The following is a 19,109-nucleotide window of genomic DNA, read 5'->3' on the forward strand; positions in this document are numbered from 1 at the left end:
CTCATTTTGGGCTTAATTATTAGAGTTTAGTTTGCTTTTAGGTTCTTAGGGTAACACATATGGTTATCGATTTGTTTATTTCACTTGATCTTATTTTTCTAACCCAGGTAGAGAGCACTACAAGCTCTAAATACAGTTTTGGCTGCCTTCTTAGACTCTGGTGTACTCCGTTTCAACTTCCAGTCAGCTCAGAATACCTTCTACTTGGTTTTCTTCTGGGAAGTTAGGAAATATACTATTTGGTTATCAAGTATTAGGGGATTTTCCAAATGTTCTTAACCTCTTTGACTAAAAAGACCATTGCTCTTTCCCATTGGTATCTAAAACCATAAAAATTACTCCTATGAGTGACAACCTGTGATCTTCCTATTTATGTCTGTATGACATAATATGAAAGTCAGGTTAAACAGGTTAAAATACCTATCTTTCCTATGTTCTTAATTTCTAATTTAATTTCACTTCACAGGATAATATAGATTGTATGGCTTTACCATGTTAAATTAGTTAAGAATTGTCTTATGGCCCAGAAAATGATAGATCTTGACAAACGTTCTGTATGGACGGCCAAAGGATGTTTATTATATTTATATGCAATAGAATATCCTAAAATATCATTTAGGTCAAACTAATTGATAATATTGCTTAAATGTTATATATCCTTATTGACTGGTGACATAATCACCCAATCTATCCACCCTCCTAGACTCAAGTCTTATACTTTTGTAGATTCTATCCTGCCTCCTACTTTCCCCTCTATAACTTGCTCCTCAGTTCCTCTATATTTAGCTTCTAAATCACCCTCGATGTATTTTTTTTCTTTTCCACATCCATCGTAAAATTTTTGCTCAAATCATGACACTTGCCCTTACTTTTGTGCCATGTGACGTCTGGGATTATCTTTAATTGCTATCCTTGCTGATAGAATTTGCCTACCACAGCCATCTTTCATACCCCTGCAAAATTCAGATATGATTATGTAATCCACTAATGTCTTTCTGTCCAAACAGTGCTCACACTTCTGTTTCTTAACAGAAGTGTGTATGGACCACAGATTCAGCGCTGCAATCTTGCTGCTTTGCTGACTTCTTAGCTTGTCATTCTCCCATCTAACTCTGTTAACTAAGCCCTCATCATCCTTGTGGTGATTTCCTTTAATTGTCAACTCGACACAACATGGAATCACCTGGCAAGAGAGTTGCCATGAGGGGTTGTTTAGATTGAGTTGGTCTGTGGGCATATCTTTGGGGGATTGTCTTGATTAAGTTAATTTATATATGGGAACCCATCCCACTGTTGGGAGCACCATCTCCTGGTCATGGGGTTTGTGAATTGGTTAAGAGTGAGGAAATCAAATGGTTCAGTGCAAGCTAAAAGCGAGCAAGCATGCATCTGTCTCTCACTGCTCTTGTTTGTAGATATGATATGACAGATCTTTGAAGTTCCTACTCTGAGTTTCCTACAATGATACACTATAGCCTCTATAATTATAAAACGAAATTGCTTTTTATGGGATATTATCACAGTAACACAAAAATGCAACTAGAAAAATCTCCATGTGCTTCTGCCTGCTACTTTATGGCATTTTACTAAAAGCCCTATCAATGATAGTTTTATTATCCTGTCTACTACCTTACTTCAACCCCTGTTATCAGGCAGAAGTTGGCATTAAAAAAACACTTATAATAGTGACAACAAAAACCACCATCAACTCACATTTATTATACAGGTTTTTGGATACAAAGTGGATTTATAAGAATATTTTATATACAGTAACACATGTATTAGCAGTGAAAATTCTGAAAAAACCCAATTGCTATTATAATTTTTATTTCATATATAGCAGTCAAAACTACTGAGAAGTTGAGTAACTGGGCTGAAGTTGCATAGTTACTGGGTAGAACTGGGAATCAGACCTAGAAATTCTTGATCCAGAGTCTAGGCCCTTAACTTTCATACTGTGCTGTCTTCTGAGATCCTCTCACTACTGAAAAAGCTCGTGCTACCCTAACAAGCTTGATGGTGTTTATGGCTAGAGCTACAAGCTTCTTTATGCTGACTGAAATGTATTTACTTCAGTGTCATGAAGTCTTTGACAGTATTCCAGTCTGTTTTCGCAAAATGATGATTTGTGGGTTCTTAGAATGTTCTAGGGTTAATAAGATGACTCTCCTGCCATGTTTGATATTAACACACTTTTGAAGAAAACTGAAGGCCTGCCGTGGTTAGAATCTCAGGGTGGACAGTCGGGACTGACCCTGTCAGGAACTTTGTGGAGGCTGTAGACTATAGATACCTGCTCTGGAACTTTTGAAACTTCTGTTCACCATAGTGGTCTCAGGGTCCGGCTGCCTGCTGGAAATGCAAAGGCAGAAGCCTGTCAGATCTGAAGCTTTATATCCAGAGCTGGTGCAGTTCCTTCTGACGCTTTGCATTGGTTTAAGCACATAGCTCTGAGAGAGTTCACTAGAGAACACCCAGGTAACAGGGGCAACAGACAAAAGACACTCTGGGATTTGTCTGAGCAGTGCTAAGAATAAACTTACTTTCTAAGCTGCCCTTGGGGATTTTAAAAGCCAGTCAATTTCTCATTCTCGAGATATCAATAGAAAATAGTCAAGCTAAGCACAAAATATTGGAGCTATTGAGGCATATAAGTAGTAATGTGAGCAGTGGTATGCTTGAGACCACAGTTGGAGACCATGGGGCTGGCTCAGCAGGACTCCTAGGAGCCTTCCCAGTATGTGCCTGCCAGCATTTAACTTGGTTGAAGAAAGAACTCTACATATAATGTCTTCCTAACCAAGCTCTCTGTTTCCTATTTTTCTGATACTTTAAATACATAAAACTTAATTACACTTTTTAATTTTTATTAGTTCTTTTTTTGCAGAACAGTAGGTGTAAGCGAGACTTTCAATAGTTTTCATAATATTCACAGACTTTTATTTCTTTATTTATTTTGTCCCCTACAGCACACTATCTCGAAAAATATGACAATTCATGCTTTGTTCCCTTTGGGCTCATACTTACTCATCTTGCTATATTGTACAGCCTTCTGGGTTTTTTTTCAGCCTAGGCAAAAAGAAAATTGCTATTAATTCTCATTTTCTCTTTAGCTGTCTAGATGTGTGAAGATTTTCTGGTGTGGTGCTAAAAAGGCATTGGAAATACTCAAAGAGAGTCGCAAGATAAATGAGCAGAAGCACTGAATGACAAAACGTCTCTATGACTTTTTCTTAGCGGAATGCAGATATAATGGTTAGGAAGAAGAGTGGTTAACGCTTAGAATAGAGAGGAACAGTTAGCACACTTATTCCAGGTAGCAATTATGCATTGAGTGCTAGCTCTGAATTCACTGATCAGACACCTTCATGCCCCAGTATGAACTCTCGTTGGTTTGACATTAGATCTCTTATTTTTAGAGGAATCTTTCATGCTTGCTGCCAACTAGTAATAGGTTTACATTGTCAGGCCTATGTTAAAAATTCACCTAGAGTTTTTGGCTTAGATATAGCATGTGCCAGCATTGCCTTATGAGTAACCTCTAAATCATTTAAAGGGTATTTAGCTGGAGTTACTGCAACGAACAGAAGCAGTGTGACAAATCCTGGAGTAAAGTCATTTACTTGGGGCCAAATAGCTGTATGGCTTGGATAATGGCTTTTAATTACTGTGTAGCTAAATTCTAGGTATCACATGAGGTGGACAGACAAGAGTAGTATTCATAAAACTGATCAAAATCACTGGTGGGGGGCTTTATAATACCAACATACAGCCCTATTCCCAAAGATCAGGATACAGTGGGCCTGGTTTGAATCCAGGGTTGCATTAAGTCCCAAATCAATTGTATGTGAGCCACTGAGTACATGATCAACTTGGTAAGATTCCATGGTAATTCTGGCACTACGTACAGCTCATTATGTGCTCATTGGTTGAAAACCAACCTATTATTCATTGCCAAAAAGCCAAGGTGTTCCAATGGACTCAATTACTTTGGCTATGATAGATACTAAATAAGGGGAGTGTTTTCGAACTATCAGCATATAATAAAATTACACTTGCCCCATACCTCAGACTGAAATTGACATATTTGTTTTCTGTATTTTTAAAGCATGACTAAAGATGTTGCAAAGTCCTCAAGTAGGCTGTCATGAATAAATAAACTTTCGTGTTACCGACTGGACATATGGAAGGTTCACAGTAGAAAACCGGCCAGTTTAATTTCATGTTTTATTTAATAAGCACAACAGTAGGGTATTTCCTCCTTGTTGGTTCTCAGATATAAAGATTGGGTTGTTTTAAAGCTCTCCATGTGTGCATATGTTTACAGGGTCTCCGTTTACATACTTTGTCCATTTTGCTGCTCGTAGAGAACATATAGTTAGTGGCTTGCACCCTTCACCGTGTGTTCCTCTAAGGGATTGCATTTTAACATTGCTTCAAGAGTATAGTTTCAAACACCTCTTCTGGTATCTTATCCCATCTCATTGGAGATTACACATAATTAGCACTCGAGAAGCAAGTTGAGTGTTTTTCATTTCCTATGTTAGAATTTAGGAAATCCAAGTTTCATGGGCTGAGTTTTATCGGCTGACACCTACCAGTGTGATGGCCGAAAAACAGAGAAGTCCAAAGTCTCCAGTTTAATTACACAGAAAGTGGAAGTGACAGTGGTCACTGTAAAATAAATCAATAATATTGTATTGTAGTCACTAAACAGTACCCAGCCAATTAGACAGACCTGTTAGTCTGTCCACCTATTTAGTCATCCATCCAAATAACATAAAAATTACCTACAGTGTTTCCCAGTGTGTTTCATATTGGAAAGACCAGAAACAACCCCTCCAGTTTCTAATCCTCATGATCTGAATGGTCAGGATAAAGAATGCATTGTTTTGAGGGTTTTTTGCTAAGAGGTTTTGGAAATTCTATTTTGAAAAACACTCACAGAGTTTAGCCTGTAGATTAAAGTCTGAAGTACTTACCGACAATGAATTTGCATTTGAACTTTTAAAAGGACTTTTGTACTCGTTAAGAGCTTTGGCCTATTTGTACATTTTCAAGAAATTTTGCTTTCTCAACTGCTTTCTCTTTCAAGTGAGTCACTTCACTCATTAATGCAGAAAGTCAGATCTCATTGTAGACTGTCATGTTTTCAACACACACCATGCCCAGAGCATACAAATTACCCTCCAGGATGGATCGGGGACTCTGCGTCTTTGAATAGATATTAGTCTCCTGCGTATTCTTATGATCACAACAGTAATTTCTATTGAAGTAAGTGGGCTCTCCGCATTTTCATTATAACGTCTTTCAAACAATGAATTGTCAATTGAGCTGTGAAAATGCATGCTGTTCTGTCTCCCATTCTAAGGGATTCATTTTGGCAGCGCCTTCTTTCTTCCTTTGTCTTTCCTTTTTTTTTCTTGAAAGCTATATAAAATTGTCTTCAAATGAAATGCATAGCAAGTAGGAAACTGGCCACTTAGGGCTGCATTTCCTGATGCAGGTGTAAGGCCTGGCTGTTGGCTAACAACACCCAGAACATTTCTGTTCACACCATCTCACGGGTGACAACATGTTGCTTTTAAGTAATACGATATGTAAAGACAGAGAGTCATTCATGGTGGGCTGGCCTTTTTCGTCTGAGAAATGTTTTCCCAGAAACTATACAGATTATACTTATCAGAAATCAGAGGAAGCTGGAGGGAGGGAAGGGAAGAGGTAGGGAGGCAGGAGAAAGAGGGGAAGAAAGGCAGGGGGGGGGAGGTGAGAAGAGAGGAGGCAAGGAAATGTACCATCTCTGATTTCTGCTATAATACAGTACTCCCCATGTGTTTTCTTCTTTTCTTTTTTCTTTTTTTTTTTTTTTCGGAGCTGGGGACCGAACCCAGGGCCTTGCGCTTGCTAGGCAAGCGCTCTACCACTGAGCTAAATCCCCAACCCCGTTTTCTTCTTAGACTAAAAGCTCTGAGGATCCTCTGTCCTAGATCATGGGGTTTTATTTGCTCCATTGTCATTTATGAATACCCAAATGTGCCACTGGGGGAATTTTGTGAGCTAATTGGAACCAAAAAGCAATTATAAGTACAGAATTGCAATCAGTGCCAAAAATATGTATTTTTATCCACGATGAAAATTAAATAACGTAGAAAATAGTCGTGATACTTCACAGCTGCAAACCATACAACTACGTGATCCTTATTTTAAGGAGTAAAAGTGTTTTTACACAAGTTCCGATTAGTCACATTGAGAGCTGTGGGTTTCGTTGTTGCTGTTTTAAAGCTTATTGTCTCCTCTTTTATCAGGTGCAAGTTGCCAAATTAAAATCAAGGTCTCCTCTGTTCTTTCAGTCTCAAGGTTGTGTGTTAGGCAAACTTGGCAATCTTATCGTCTTCCTTTTGGAGAGATTCATTTTATATTTCTAACACCTAGGAAAATGAATTTCGAAGGGGCAGTTACTTTGGTAGAGAACTGAGAGGTAAAAGTTATTGGTTTATGTATGTTCCTGAGAAAAGTTTTTGTTGGTTTTATGTTTTACCTTGTGTTTTTATTTGCAGTGTGCCTCAGTGGGAGATTACACACACACACACACACACACACACACACACACACACACACACACACACACGCAAACACAGAGAGAGAGAGAGAGAGAGAGAGAGAGAGAGAGAGAGAGAGAGAGAGAGGAGAGAGAGAGAGAATACAAACAAATAAAAATAAAATAAAAACCTTCTGTGGTTCGGGAGTTCCAAGTCAAATGAAACATTCATTTCACATGAAGCCAGTAGCAGAAAAACCTAGTATTAAGGGGTTGTGAACTGGCCATGCTGGATTTGGCCAAACATGTATTTTCTTCCTACTAAGGTAAGGAAATAAAAAATAAGTAAAAAAAAAAAGAATTGCCTGGGATGATCTTCTTCATGAGACACATGCTTTCTCAAACCTTCAGCCTAGATATTTGAGCCCCCACCGTCATCTTCAGCCTGTCCCATTTTCTTAGCTGAAACCTTTACCCTCTGAGCCCCATACCAGGGTCATTTTCTCCAGTCTTTTCTTATTTAAAAATAGTTTTCGAAACACACAACTACCACACTGCATCCTGATTGGCCTGGCTAGAGAACCCCTGAAAGATGAGAAGCATCATTTTTATCTGTTTCCAGAGCTCAGAAAACGTGTCTAGAATAAATATTCAGAGATGCTCTATCCAGCATTTGTTTCTCATACATTTTCAAAGTCATCATTACCTCCGAGTTATACTTTATGTCACTTGAAAGAGCACTAAAGGATTCGTTTTTGTGAGAGAGTTCTCTTACAATCCTCATCTATGAAATGGGAATATTAACTTTTCAGTGACTCATGGGGGTTTTATGAGGTTCATAGGCAGCAAACCTGAAAAGGAATTGAAAGGGAGAAAAATTGTATGTCTCTGTAATGATTAACACTTTTGAAGAATGTACTTCATTTACCAGAAGTAGAAAAATGATTATCTGAAATTTTCATTTCTTAATCTAAATTTCATATTCCTCATGTTCAATTTGCATAAAGAGTCGCATTGGCAATGTGGGCTTTTGGAGATGTTTTGCCCTCCACATACCTACTATTGACTCCTAAATTTTCTTTAGCCCTTTTTCCCTTGTGATCCTGTGGAAAAGAGAAAATGATAAATTCTGTGGGGAGTGGCAGATGTAAGTCCAGTGTGGGTAGAGACCAGGAGTCCTTTCCACTCGGCCTAGAATGCCTCAAGACTGGAAGCTCAAGAGCGGCATGGTGCTGAGTCAACAGTTTCCAGAAACTTGGCTCAAAGAGAACTTACCACAGTCTTTGATCAGGAGGGATGAGGGAGGTGCAGGCAGGGAGAAGGGAGGAGTTGAACTTTCCTCCCTGCAACTCTGGAAGTTACTGCAAAGGATTAAGACTACACTTTCCTAATGGTTTTAGAACACAAAAGAATAGTAGCTCTAAGAATATGTTCCAAAACTGTGTGTTTTCTCTGTTGATCTAAAATTCAAGTGTCCATCTGTGTCCTCGTCAGAGGCAAATAGAACATTAAAGAATTGTTTATAAACATTGCCAGATCCTTGCTGTTAAGAAAACAGATTCCTAAATTCAAAATAAATCCAACTCATTTCTTTGATGTTGTAAACTAGAGTCAGCATCTTCCGGCACTGACCGGTATTTTTCTCAAGTCAGGTTCCTGCCATGAAGACATTTCTTCATGAAACCCAAGACTCAGGTCTGGTCATGCAGCACCCCTGCTGAGTGTGGGAACCTGTGTTAAGTCCCTCAGTTCACCTGTATTTCTGCATTGTCTCCCAGCCCTTGTAGAGAATGAGATGAAGCCATCAAGGCAAAATTGAACTTGTAAGTGTGTGGATACAAAGCTATTCTTAGCTGGTCAGTATATCCTATAATCACCAGACCTTTATTTTGACAGGTATTTGCCTCAAAATATCGAGTATTTTGACCCTGAGAGCATCATGATCCCTAATTACAGGAAAGGAGAAGTAGGCAGCGTATGACTGTAATAGAGCAAGGAAGGCCCCAGAGAGATGATTACAGAAGATAATAGACATTAGTAAAGGCTTGTAAGAAACACTTTCCCTGGGTAATTGCCAACTGGCTTTGATTGAATAGATCATAAACGGGGCTGGTGGGAGTGTTTCCAAGCGTACACACTGTATTGTGGGAGTTGGCAGAGCTCCTGACACAGTGGGTGAGGTCCTAATTGTTAACTCCGGAGATGGACACTGTTGGTTAGTTTTCTTACTTGCCTTTCTACTTACATTATTGAATTTTGTGCAGGAGAAAGCATAGATTAGCTTGCAATTTGAGGAAGCTACCGCCACCTAAGTAGAAATTCACATGTTTAGTGCTATACTTTTTTTTTAAATTAGAAATCGGGATAAAGTTCTGAGAAATTCTGTTGTCCTTTTCTTCTGTTATGTTACTGCCATGTAAGCTACATTCTGGTACAATTTCTGAAAGACTATGTCAATCAAAAAGTACACTCAGTGGGCTGTCAGTCTGGAATGGCCTCTGGTATGAGCCTTGATTGAATACTGTATGTAGTTCAGTAGAGCCTGAACATGCACACTCCCTTCAGATATTGGACTAAATGGTTTATGAATTTGTAATATACTGAATTTTAGTTATTCAGGACTCAAATTCCTAAAAAAGTGGTGATCATATCTATTTCCTAGCAAGCCAATCCCACACCCTTCAGTAAATACTTACTTCATAATTAGTCAACATGAAAGTAAGAAAAGAAGTTCTTATCTTCTGTCGGTAAATGCTATCAGGTTAAATTACTGATCTCTACCATCACCAGTCAACAAGTTTTAGATTCTAACACTGTGGGGGCAATAATAGCTCACTAGGAAACAGTAGAACTTGTAGGAGGTGCCTAGTACTGGAGAGCTGGGGAATCCTTTGGCCTATTCTCTTACTTCGTGGAGGAGGATATGGAAACTGAGAAAAACTGAGTGACTTATTTAAAATCAGAAGGCCAGGAACAGACAACCAGATTCCAAATGCTCTAATCACAACCAATTATTACTGTATAAGTTCGTTGTGATCTGAAAGCCCATAGAAATCTATGACAATGTAGCCAAAGTGGAAAAGACATTGACAAGGCGACATTATCAAGCGATCCTTGAACAGTGACCCTGTCTATTTATTTATATTCCTCACATGCCTGGCACAATGCAGTGTCTGCATTGAAACATCAAACTTTTCATCAAAACACTAATTCTGCTCGAAGTAGAAAATAATGCCTTTAAAAGTGCCCAATGTTGCATGAACATTGAACACACAAAGCCAGCACTTAGACCATTTCCTTTGTGCTTACTTCTGATTAGAATAACCAAGGTTAAAAAAAAAAAAACCTTATTTCTCGTTGGCCATAATTAGAAAGGAAAAAAGAAATGACACATTTCTTTGGGCCTCTGTTGTGCCGAGATGAACTTGGGCTTTACATAGCTTCTCTCCGAGTAGGGTGCTTTCTGAAATGTGGCCAAACCTTGCAGATTTTTGGATCAAGCAACTACTTGAATTTTGGTTCATCTCTTTGGATTTAGTTCGCTGACTAGTTTTCTTTCATCAAAGAACTTCTTGTTTATTCTGCAAGAAAAAAATCTAACACTGTCGGGAGAGCGTGAGTCAGAATTGCACCATGTACATATTATCCAGTGAGAGTTGGAAGCAACACCTCAACGTACAAATAACATGCCGGGAGCTCCCGTTCTTGTCGGAGAAATACAGGGACCTTGCTGTAGACGTTTCTCCAATATAGCAGGGAGAATATACAACCATTATGCTCCTTTCCCATCTAACAAGTATAGCAATGCAGCTTCTAGTTTTATAGTAGGCTTTTTTTTCTTTTCTTAGTATATATTTTACAACCTTTGATTTTAACTGTTTTTTTCTACTCTCATCAGCCAAAATTGGAGAGATGGAGTAAAAACAAACAATTTTGTATAAATTAGAAGAACTATCAGCTATCATTGAGGTCTTTGCCATATATTTTGATGACTGGATCCAATGATCAGCCTATATAAATTGAAAATAGGTATGATTTCAAAGATGGCGCCCATGGATGAAGTCTGGCAGAACTATAAATTGCTCTTTATGTAGAAGTAGCAGCATCAGAAATAGGAATTTCAAGTCTTTATTTCATTTCAGGAGCTTTTAAAAATTTGTACATTAGCCAAAATGGGCAGCTTTTGTGTTGTTCTTCTGTGTGTGTACATGTAGACTCTGGAGGTCTTCATCATGCCCAGTAAGTACTTAACTCTGCACAATGGTGTCTGGCACCTGCCGGTGTGCGTGGGCAGGGAAATAGCTGTTTAGTAGGCACTGACTGGTGAAAATGCTTGCTTACAATAAAGCCTCAGTGTAAAGCACCAGCCTCTCGAGGACATAGACTGGCCATTAAAATGAACGTGATGATGAAAGTCCACGTTATTTGTGGATTAGTATCTTTGCCTGGACACAAGTGGATAATGGGGTTATGCATCGATTTCTGTTTTATTAAACAGTGAAAATTTAAAAGAATAATTTGAGAATAATTGAAAACAATATTGCAGATAAGAGAGAAAACGACTACATGGCACCTTCAAGTGGCTTCCATACATTTTAACTCTTCAATCTTTAAAACGCCCTGATGAGGTACTTGTGGGGAATGTTGTTGTCGTTATTGCGTACCATGGTGTCTTGCCTATGGCTCTGCAGCTTTTTACAGTAGACTAGAAAACAAAGCGAGCTATTCTGGTGACCCTTCCTAGAACACTACCTTTCTATATATTTTAAGAACTAGCTTAGACATACGTCTCACAGAATGTGGCAGTTACAATATAGCCACAGCTGTAACCACAGATCACCTTTTAGTGGATGCCAGTTTCTGACTGTTCACTTTTCTGATCACTTCCCCTCTCATTATTGGGGCACTTGTTTCATTACTTGTCTTTACAAAGTTCATCAGAATGATTATAAAAATAGTGCTCACAGTTATTTTATTATCTATTAACCTACTTAATATCTAATTTCTACCTACCTGTCCATTCAAGAAACTAATTTCTGTTTATTTACCTATATTTCAATAATTCATGGCCTTTCTATATGTTCTCCCCGCAGGGCTCGAGCTGTTTATTTCGGATAGTGCAGACAGGACTGGGCAGGGCAGTTGCTCTGGTCACTAGCCATGTGAGATAAACTGCTCAGTAGTCTCACAGCACCGTCATGCATATGTTCTGAGTGTTTAGGATACTGCAATGGGGGAGAATCTCCCACCTTTCATAAATAACCATTAATCTAGCCTTTTTACATTTGGCTTTCCAAATCTGTTTCAAATCATTCTGAACGCTTCCGGGAGTGCATTAAAGCTCCAATCCAGATAGTATTAGGGGGATAAATGAGCCACAGGGAAGAGATTTGGTATTTTTCTTAAAGCAATTTGTTCCCCTTTCCCCCCCCACAAAGTTGGAAGCCAAGCAATTTACGATTAAGATTTTCAGAGGACATCTTCAGTCATGTTAAGCCTTACTTGTCTGTGGGTTTAAAAATGCAGTTTTAGCTCTGGCATCCTGGCAAGCATTAATGCTTTTCTCTCTACAGGTAGATTACAGGTTTATTTCTACTGGCAAATCTAAAATAGCTTAAGTTCATTATGATCCACTGTACACTCTTTTAAAGAACAATGAGGAATACTTAAAACCCCAGGTCAGTTAGGAATGAGTAAGAACTTGACTATGCATATGTATTTGTGATAATTAGGAATATCTGAGAAAGTCGTCAGTCATTTCAATTTAATGTTTTCTACAGTAGCAACCTGCCTTTCAGAAATGAGGGAATTGTTATTGTATAAATTATAGTTTAATATTTTGTGTCTGCTTCAATTTATTTAATGAGTCAAAAAGGCGCCTCTACTCTCCACATATGCAATTCTTGACCTATTTTCTCGGGTCCTTTCCAAAGGAAGTATTTCGTAAAAAAAGACTCATCTGGTAATGTTAAATTTACAAAGTCCCATCACATGATGCACGGTTCCCTGCAGAATAGACGCATACAAAGATAGTATACGACATATCAGGTGACACACCGTGCAAAGCAGGAATGTTTTCAAGTTGACCTTGAACATGTTAAAGGACTCGCAGAACAAACACCAGACAGGAACATAAGTACAAGATTATCCTCTATGTCTGGCATTTGTAATAGACATAAAAAAGATGTCAAGCTGATTATTTCACCCAGAATAAAATTCTCATATAAGAATAAAAGAAGAAAACTCAGATTTACGTCTTTCATCAGGGTTAGTAAAGTCCTCAGAGGCACCACATTAAGTGCCTTGGAGGGTGGTTTATTTCTTAGTTACAGCCTGCAGTACCGTCCATGTGTAGGGGATTGGCAGCTGCTCCACCCATTAGTATTAATGAATTACCAATGTGCATCCCACACACAACCACCGAGGAGCCAAAGACATCCTGCCTACACACTGCTTTGTTTTGAATCCTCCAAATGTTACAGGGTGACTATTGATTTCAAATGGAAGTCAATGAATATAGCATGCATACCCCAGAACTAAGACTAATGTCTTACAGGAGTAGAAAGGAACTCTAAGCTCATTCATCTGTTAAGATAGGCCACAGTGGCTCTCATGTCTCTGCCTTAAGGAACTTGTGTGATCCTTTTACAAATATAACTGTACTGCTATGGCATTTCATTAAGAGACATTCTTTTTATTAGTATTATTATATTTCATCTTTCTTTAAAAGTCTGGTCATTATCCCCCCTCCCGTTCTTCCCTCCCAATATTCCTTACCTCCCCCATCTCCAAGAGGATGTCCCCACTCCCCACACACCCCCACACCTGCCAGGCCTCCGCATTCCCCGGAGCCTCAAATCTCTCGTGTGTTTTAATGTTGGTGCATTTTTTCAGCATGTTAGTCACAACTCAGCAATTGAATCTTGTTACCACCTATGTACGACTACTGCAGCTCTGCTATTTTTCCATTGCTGTTCATGACTGTGCTGTTGAACTTCTAGCAGTTCATGTTGTCCAAGGCTTCCATGGCCTTCCCTCAATATGCAAGGCTTCAATCAACATGCCAACAGACATCTATCAGGAGGAGAGCTCAGCCGCAGTCTCCCTTTTTGGGTCTGGCCCATTAGCAGACAAAGGTGTAAAGCGAGGGAATGGCCCATATATGACTGTTGATGGGCTTTCTGCGTGTGCTTGCCATCACTGAGATGTGAAATAACCACAACTTAGACCTTTTATCCTGGCATGATTATTGGTTGCTACTATTTACCTTAAAATGGTCCTAGTTTGTGCAGAAAATATTTCTTACGAAGCTATAGTCTCTTGCATCAGGATGACTTGTTTCTGTTCATCAATTTCCTGTAGTCAACTTGGTACTAAAATAGAAAAAGATTTTTTTAAATGTGTCTGTCAATGCATGCTCATAAGCTATCCAATTCAATGGACTTACTTCCACCATTTCTGTTTTGTGACATTACACACTCCATATATACATATACTATATAACGCACACTCATTATATAAAATGCCATAGGGAGGTCCGAGACCTGTTATTTTATAACCATAAGTGGGAACCACGTGGAAAAGTTCAACAGTGGAGAAAACATGTCTCTGCCTTTGCTTCCTCTGGGCCCACGAACTGATGCTGAGTTCTAAATGCAGGCAAACAACCCTGAGGATCCTCAGTTGAACGACACGGTGTAAACAATAGCATGGCTTTATCATTTCATGCTCAACAGTGTTTTCTTTTTCTTACATAGGGACGAAACTTAGCTTCAGGAGAGGTTGGATTTTTCCCAAGCGATGCTGTCAAGCCATCTCCATGTGTAAGTTCTCATATTTCATTTCCGTCTCATTTTATTTTACCTTTGTTACTATGATCAATTGTGCAAGGGGATATTGACTGCCTATATGCTCATTGGTTTTGTTAATATTTTCGTAGGACTTACATGCGTATAACCTCATGGAACATACTTTAATTTGTGCTGAAACATACTTCAAATGTCAAGAAAGGATATGCAGGATGGAATATAACTTAGCGTTTACAAAATTGTTTAAAAGTCTTTAGGAAAAGTAACCCAAAGCCACAGTGTACATTACTGAGCAAGTTTTTCTTTCCTCACTGAGGGTAAATGATCCAACCTACTCCTGGTCACTCAGGTTACAGGGAGTCATTATGCTTCAACTGGGCTTCTTTGAAAGCATAGTAGAGAACAAAAAGCTCACACATTCTTCAACCAGGTGTCTGAATACATTTTCCATGCTTTAGAATGTCTTTTCTGTTTATTTAATATCATAATGAAATTTTCTGAAAATGGGGAATGAATGACTATCTTAGAGTTTTATTGCTGTGAAGAGACACCATGACCATGGCAACTCTTATAAAAGAAAGCATTTAATAGGAGCTGGCTTACCGTTCCAGAGGTGTAGTCCATTATCAAGGCAGGAAGCATCTCAGCATGCAGGCAGATGTGGTGCTGGAGAAGGAGCTAAGAGTTCTACATCTGGATCAGCAGGCAACAGGAACAGACTGAGACACACTTCCTCCAACAAGGCCACACCTCCTCATAGCCACTCCCTATGGGACTGTGGGGGCCATTGTTATTCAAACTACCAAATGACTATTACTCAAATAATATGGGTAAATATCCAGAAAATGTATTCTCTGATGCTTTGTGGTGTTGATTTATTTCTATGTGGAGTGGCATTATGTTAATATCATAATTTGTCTCACAGTCTTAAAGTTAATGAATACAATGTGATGAAATTTCTTTACTAATATGATTACTTGATGGAAAATGCCCTCAAAATTCTTAAATAATCTTTCTTGTTACATTCCCATGACTCCTATATTTCTCAACTGCACAGTCTTTTTGATATTACAAGTATAATATCTGTCACCTTTAATTTGGGAATGTAAGCTTACACCATTTATCCAAGCTTAATTATTTTTGAAAAGCAGAGATTTTTAAAAAAAAAATATTTGCTGTTCTCTTTGCTACAGATAGATAGGTTAAATCTCACAGGTACAAATATAAGCAGCAATGTTTACATAACAGCAAGTGGCAAGAGATTTTAACTTTCAGACATTTGGGAACCCTAATAAGCATTTAATATACGAAGCCCTATTTTCTGTTTACAACATCTTGCATGGGTTTTAGAAGTTTTGTTTAAAAATAGTCTGGCATAAAATGTATTTAAATCTGTTGAATGCATGAACAAAAGGATAGAAAAGCAAATGTGGATCCTTTGATGCATACAGATAATTAGCAAATGAAATCGGCTCATAGAATCTTATCGTAAACCCTCCCAAAAAAAGAAGAGAACCATATACGGATATTTTAAGACTGTAAAGAGTTGTACAGTAATGCATAATCAGGAATAAAACAACCCGCTAAATGTGAATGCTCTTATACTTAAAGTTAATAAGTAGCTTCTAAAGTGAGATGCTTATGGAATGGAATTATAGATGCATCTTCTAGCTATAGGACAACCTGAATGAAACAAAGTAAACAGATTGAAGCGGGGAAAGGGTTTCATGAGCTTGAAGATTACATCCGCTTGATGGTGGTATAAGCTGGGAATCAGGGGTCCCTTTGTAGTGCTGTGAATTCTATTCAGAGCTGAACATGTATTGCTTTGTGTGTGTTAGTTCTGAGGCACGCCAGTGGGAACCTCCAGGTCGGGACACAAAATGCTGAACATAGATGAGGCACCAGAGTGATTAGAGACAAACCTGGACTACAACACGATTTAAACTTCCATAAATGTGAATCCGGCAGTTGTTAGGGCATGTTCCAATAGAACTCTATCCCACTGAAGAAATACTTCTGTCAGTCTTAGTTCTGGTATAGATTAGTAAAAAAGACAGTGATCTCCCTTTAATGATTTCTAAACTTAAGTGTAAAAGTCATCCATGTAGGGCTGGAAGTCCCATGAGCTCTCTTCCCTCAAAGGGCTGTTACAGATAAAACCTCCAGGGGATATAAATCCACTGTTTGGAATGGTCCAACTGATGAGGAAATGGACTGCCTTAATATAGAGTTTTATTCATGTAGCGGATACATGACTTGATATTTAAATCAAATATTATATTTAATAAAGCTGAAAACTAAACTGGAGAGGAGAGGAGATTATCACACTATATGATTGTCTGGGCTTGTCTGTAAAAGACTCGAATGTAGTAATTGAAGCAAAAATCTTAATGAGTGTATTAGATGGCCTATCCAACATGGTTGAGTAGAAAATTGGAAGAGAAATCTGAAGAAGTTTCTAAAATGATTCCAGAGAGATGGAAATGGAAAACTGTAGCAGAACGAAATGATAAGATTCAAATGTAGCAAACTGAAGAGAGTAAAGATAATGTAGAAAAGCAATTTCAAATAAGTCATCGACAAGAACTTTCCAGATTTTTACAGTAAAACTAATTTTAAAAATCAAGATAAGTAATTTAAAATTAATTAACAATTAGATATATTTTAATGAAACTTCAAGATATTAAAGATGACATTAAGTCCAACTTGAGAGAAAAGGCAAATGCCTACAAAAAGCATTGATAATTGGATTCAGTGCTAAAAACAGCAGTTATTGGAAGGAACACTATTCTGCTGATAGCCTGGGACTACCTATCATTTTAGAGGTTCCCAGGTAACCAATATAATGAAAATCATTAAATACTAAACAGTAACGAAAAGCTGTCTGAGGCTCCTAGCTAGCGAAAAGGTTGACGTGTGGTACTGGGAGTGCTCTCGAGTTGCCTGGCTTGAATACGGTCATGGGGCTATAGCATTCATTCAACATGGCTAATCTTAAGACAGAAACTATAAACTTCTCTGCTTTGAAGAACCAGAGTATGGAGTTTGAAGCACCAAAGCCGTCATGAGAGAAAAATCTTAGAAAAGATGGAGTCCTAGAAGGGAGAAACCTCAAGTTTTGTGTATAAACTTGAAAGCCCTGTTTGAGTAGTGAAGCTGGGAATCTCCTCAGCTTGGGCTAAAAGAAGTTAACTGAGAAACCATTAGCTGCTTATCCCAGAAAACCATCTAAAGTTAGAATTTAACCAGTTAACTTCCTGCTTTGAGACCAGACTCATGCTTTGTGGGAATGATGGGATTCTCGTGTTTATAGAGATCTGAGGTGAGAAAGTGGTTGTATTATTGGCTGTGGGCAGCACCATCCCTGTGTAGATGGATCTGGGTTATGTCAAAGAGCTAGCTAAGCATGGACCAGAAAGCAACCAGCAAGCTTTGGTTTCTGCCTCAAGCTCTACCTTGAGCTCCTGCCTCAACTTTCCTAAGTAATGGATTAAGATCTGGAAGTACAAGATAATTATGATTTCCTCCTCTTAGTTTTCTGTTTGTCTGTTTGTCAGTGTTTTTTGTACAGCAACAGAAAGTGAAATGGAACAGCAGTGCCCACCGAGGAAGCAAAGGCTCCTCTGGGGAACTCGGGGATGGGATAGCCTCAGTGGCTCTTCTGTTGTGATATTATATGTCACTCCTCAGTTCTCGGATATATATCCTTTTCCAGACAAAGGTGAAATGTGCAGAGGCCCTTCTCACTCCTCTCTTCCTTCCTTGTTCCTCTCATCTAATGTAAAAGAGCCAGGGACATCATGGAACCTGTCAAAAGTTGGCTGATTCATGAAGGGTTTTCAAACTCAAAGCAGACAATCGATATTCTACCTTTTCCTCAACAGCTTGGAAATGGCCACATCTTCTGTGCTACGTTTTATTGTGTGGTTTTGGCTGCTGCTGTACATTCTTTGGCTTTCTTCATTTTCTCGTTGCTGCCACCAGCTTGACGCTTTCTTCATTTGCACATAAGATGTAATATTTTCACTAGTGCAAGTCTCTCTATAAAAATAGGAAAGTATGGATATTTTTCATGATTTTTTTTAACAGATAAAATGTTTTCCTGTGGGAAGATCTTAAAATTGGAGTTTAGACTTTGTGTTACAAAAGAGTGTCTACACCCGGTGTCTACGGTTTACTTCTCACGTCTTCTTTTGTTTGATTGTTTGTTTGTTTGTCTTGGGGAAGGGAAGTGCTATTTGGTTTCCCTAATAATATTTTCATTTTAGCTTTCTAGGCAGGATTGGACTGTCTTGTAGTAAATGTTGAAAGTTTCTAGTTCATATTTTTCTGCTATCTCTTCCTCCCTTGAAGGTATAGCAGAAAAAATGCATGGAAGAATGAAATAAAGCAAAATGAATTATTTTCTACTTAGCTGACATGATTCATTCTGTGCAGACTCGCCAACGGGTAGTCCTGGGCCTGTGCTCCTTATGGGTTTTATTGGGCTGACTCAGCTCAACTGAATTAATGATTGATTTCTAAAAGCTACCCTTAAGTAAACTTAATCTATTTTTTCCTTTTTATGTCCTAGGTACCTAAACCAGTAGATTATTCTTGCCAACCCTGGTAAGTATTAAAAATGTTTATGTTGCTAAGTTGAAATACCGTACTCCTAGCTCGAGGACACCTTAAATGGGTGGTTGTAAACCATGTTCCATTTCCATTTGTCCTGGCTAAAGGTAGATTCCCATGTAACACAACACCATAATGAATTTGTA

General features: G+C 38.5%; 1 protein-coding gene across 2 annotated transcripts in view; it reads left to right on the top strand.

The window, feature by feature from the left end:
- Vav3 (vav guanine nucleotide exchange factor 3) overlaps positions 1-19,109 on the top strand; it is a 335,600-nt gene that overhangs the window by 282,862 nt on the left and 33,629 nt on the right. For both annotated transcript variants that reach the window (XR_015661543.1, NM_001191714.1), the window contains 2 exon segments: positions 14,296-14,361; positions 18,923-18,957. Coding sequence is in view for 1 of the 2 variants with exons in the window: in NM_001191714.1 (NP_001178643.1) it covers positions 14,296-14,361; positions 18,923-18,957 (101 nt within the window). In the remaining variant the exon portion in view is untranslated.

Source organism: Rattus norvegicus, chromosome 2 (assembly GCF_021556685.1).
Source record: "Rattus norvegicus strain SHRSP/BbbUtx chromosome 2, alternate assembly SHRSP_T2T, whole genome shotgun sequence".
In the NCBI taxonomy this organism is placed as follows: domain Eukaryota; kingdom Metazoa; phylum Chordata; class Mammalia; order Rodentia; family Muridae; genus Rattus; species Rattus norvegicus.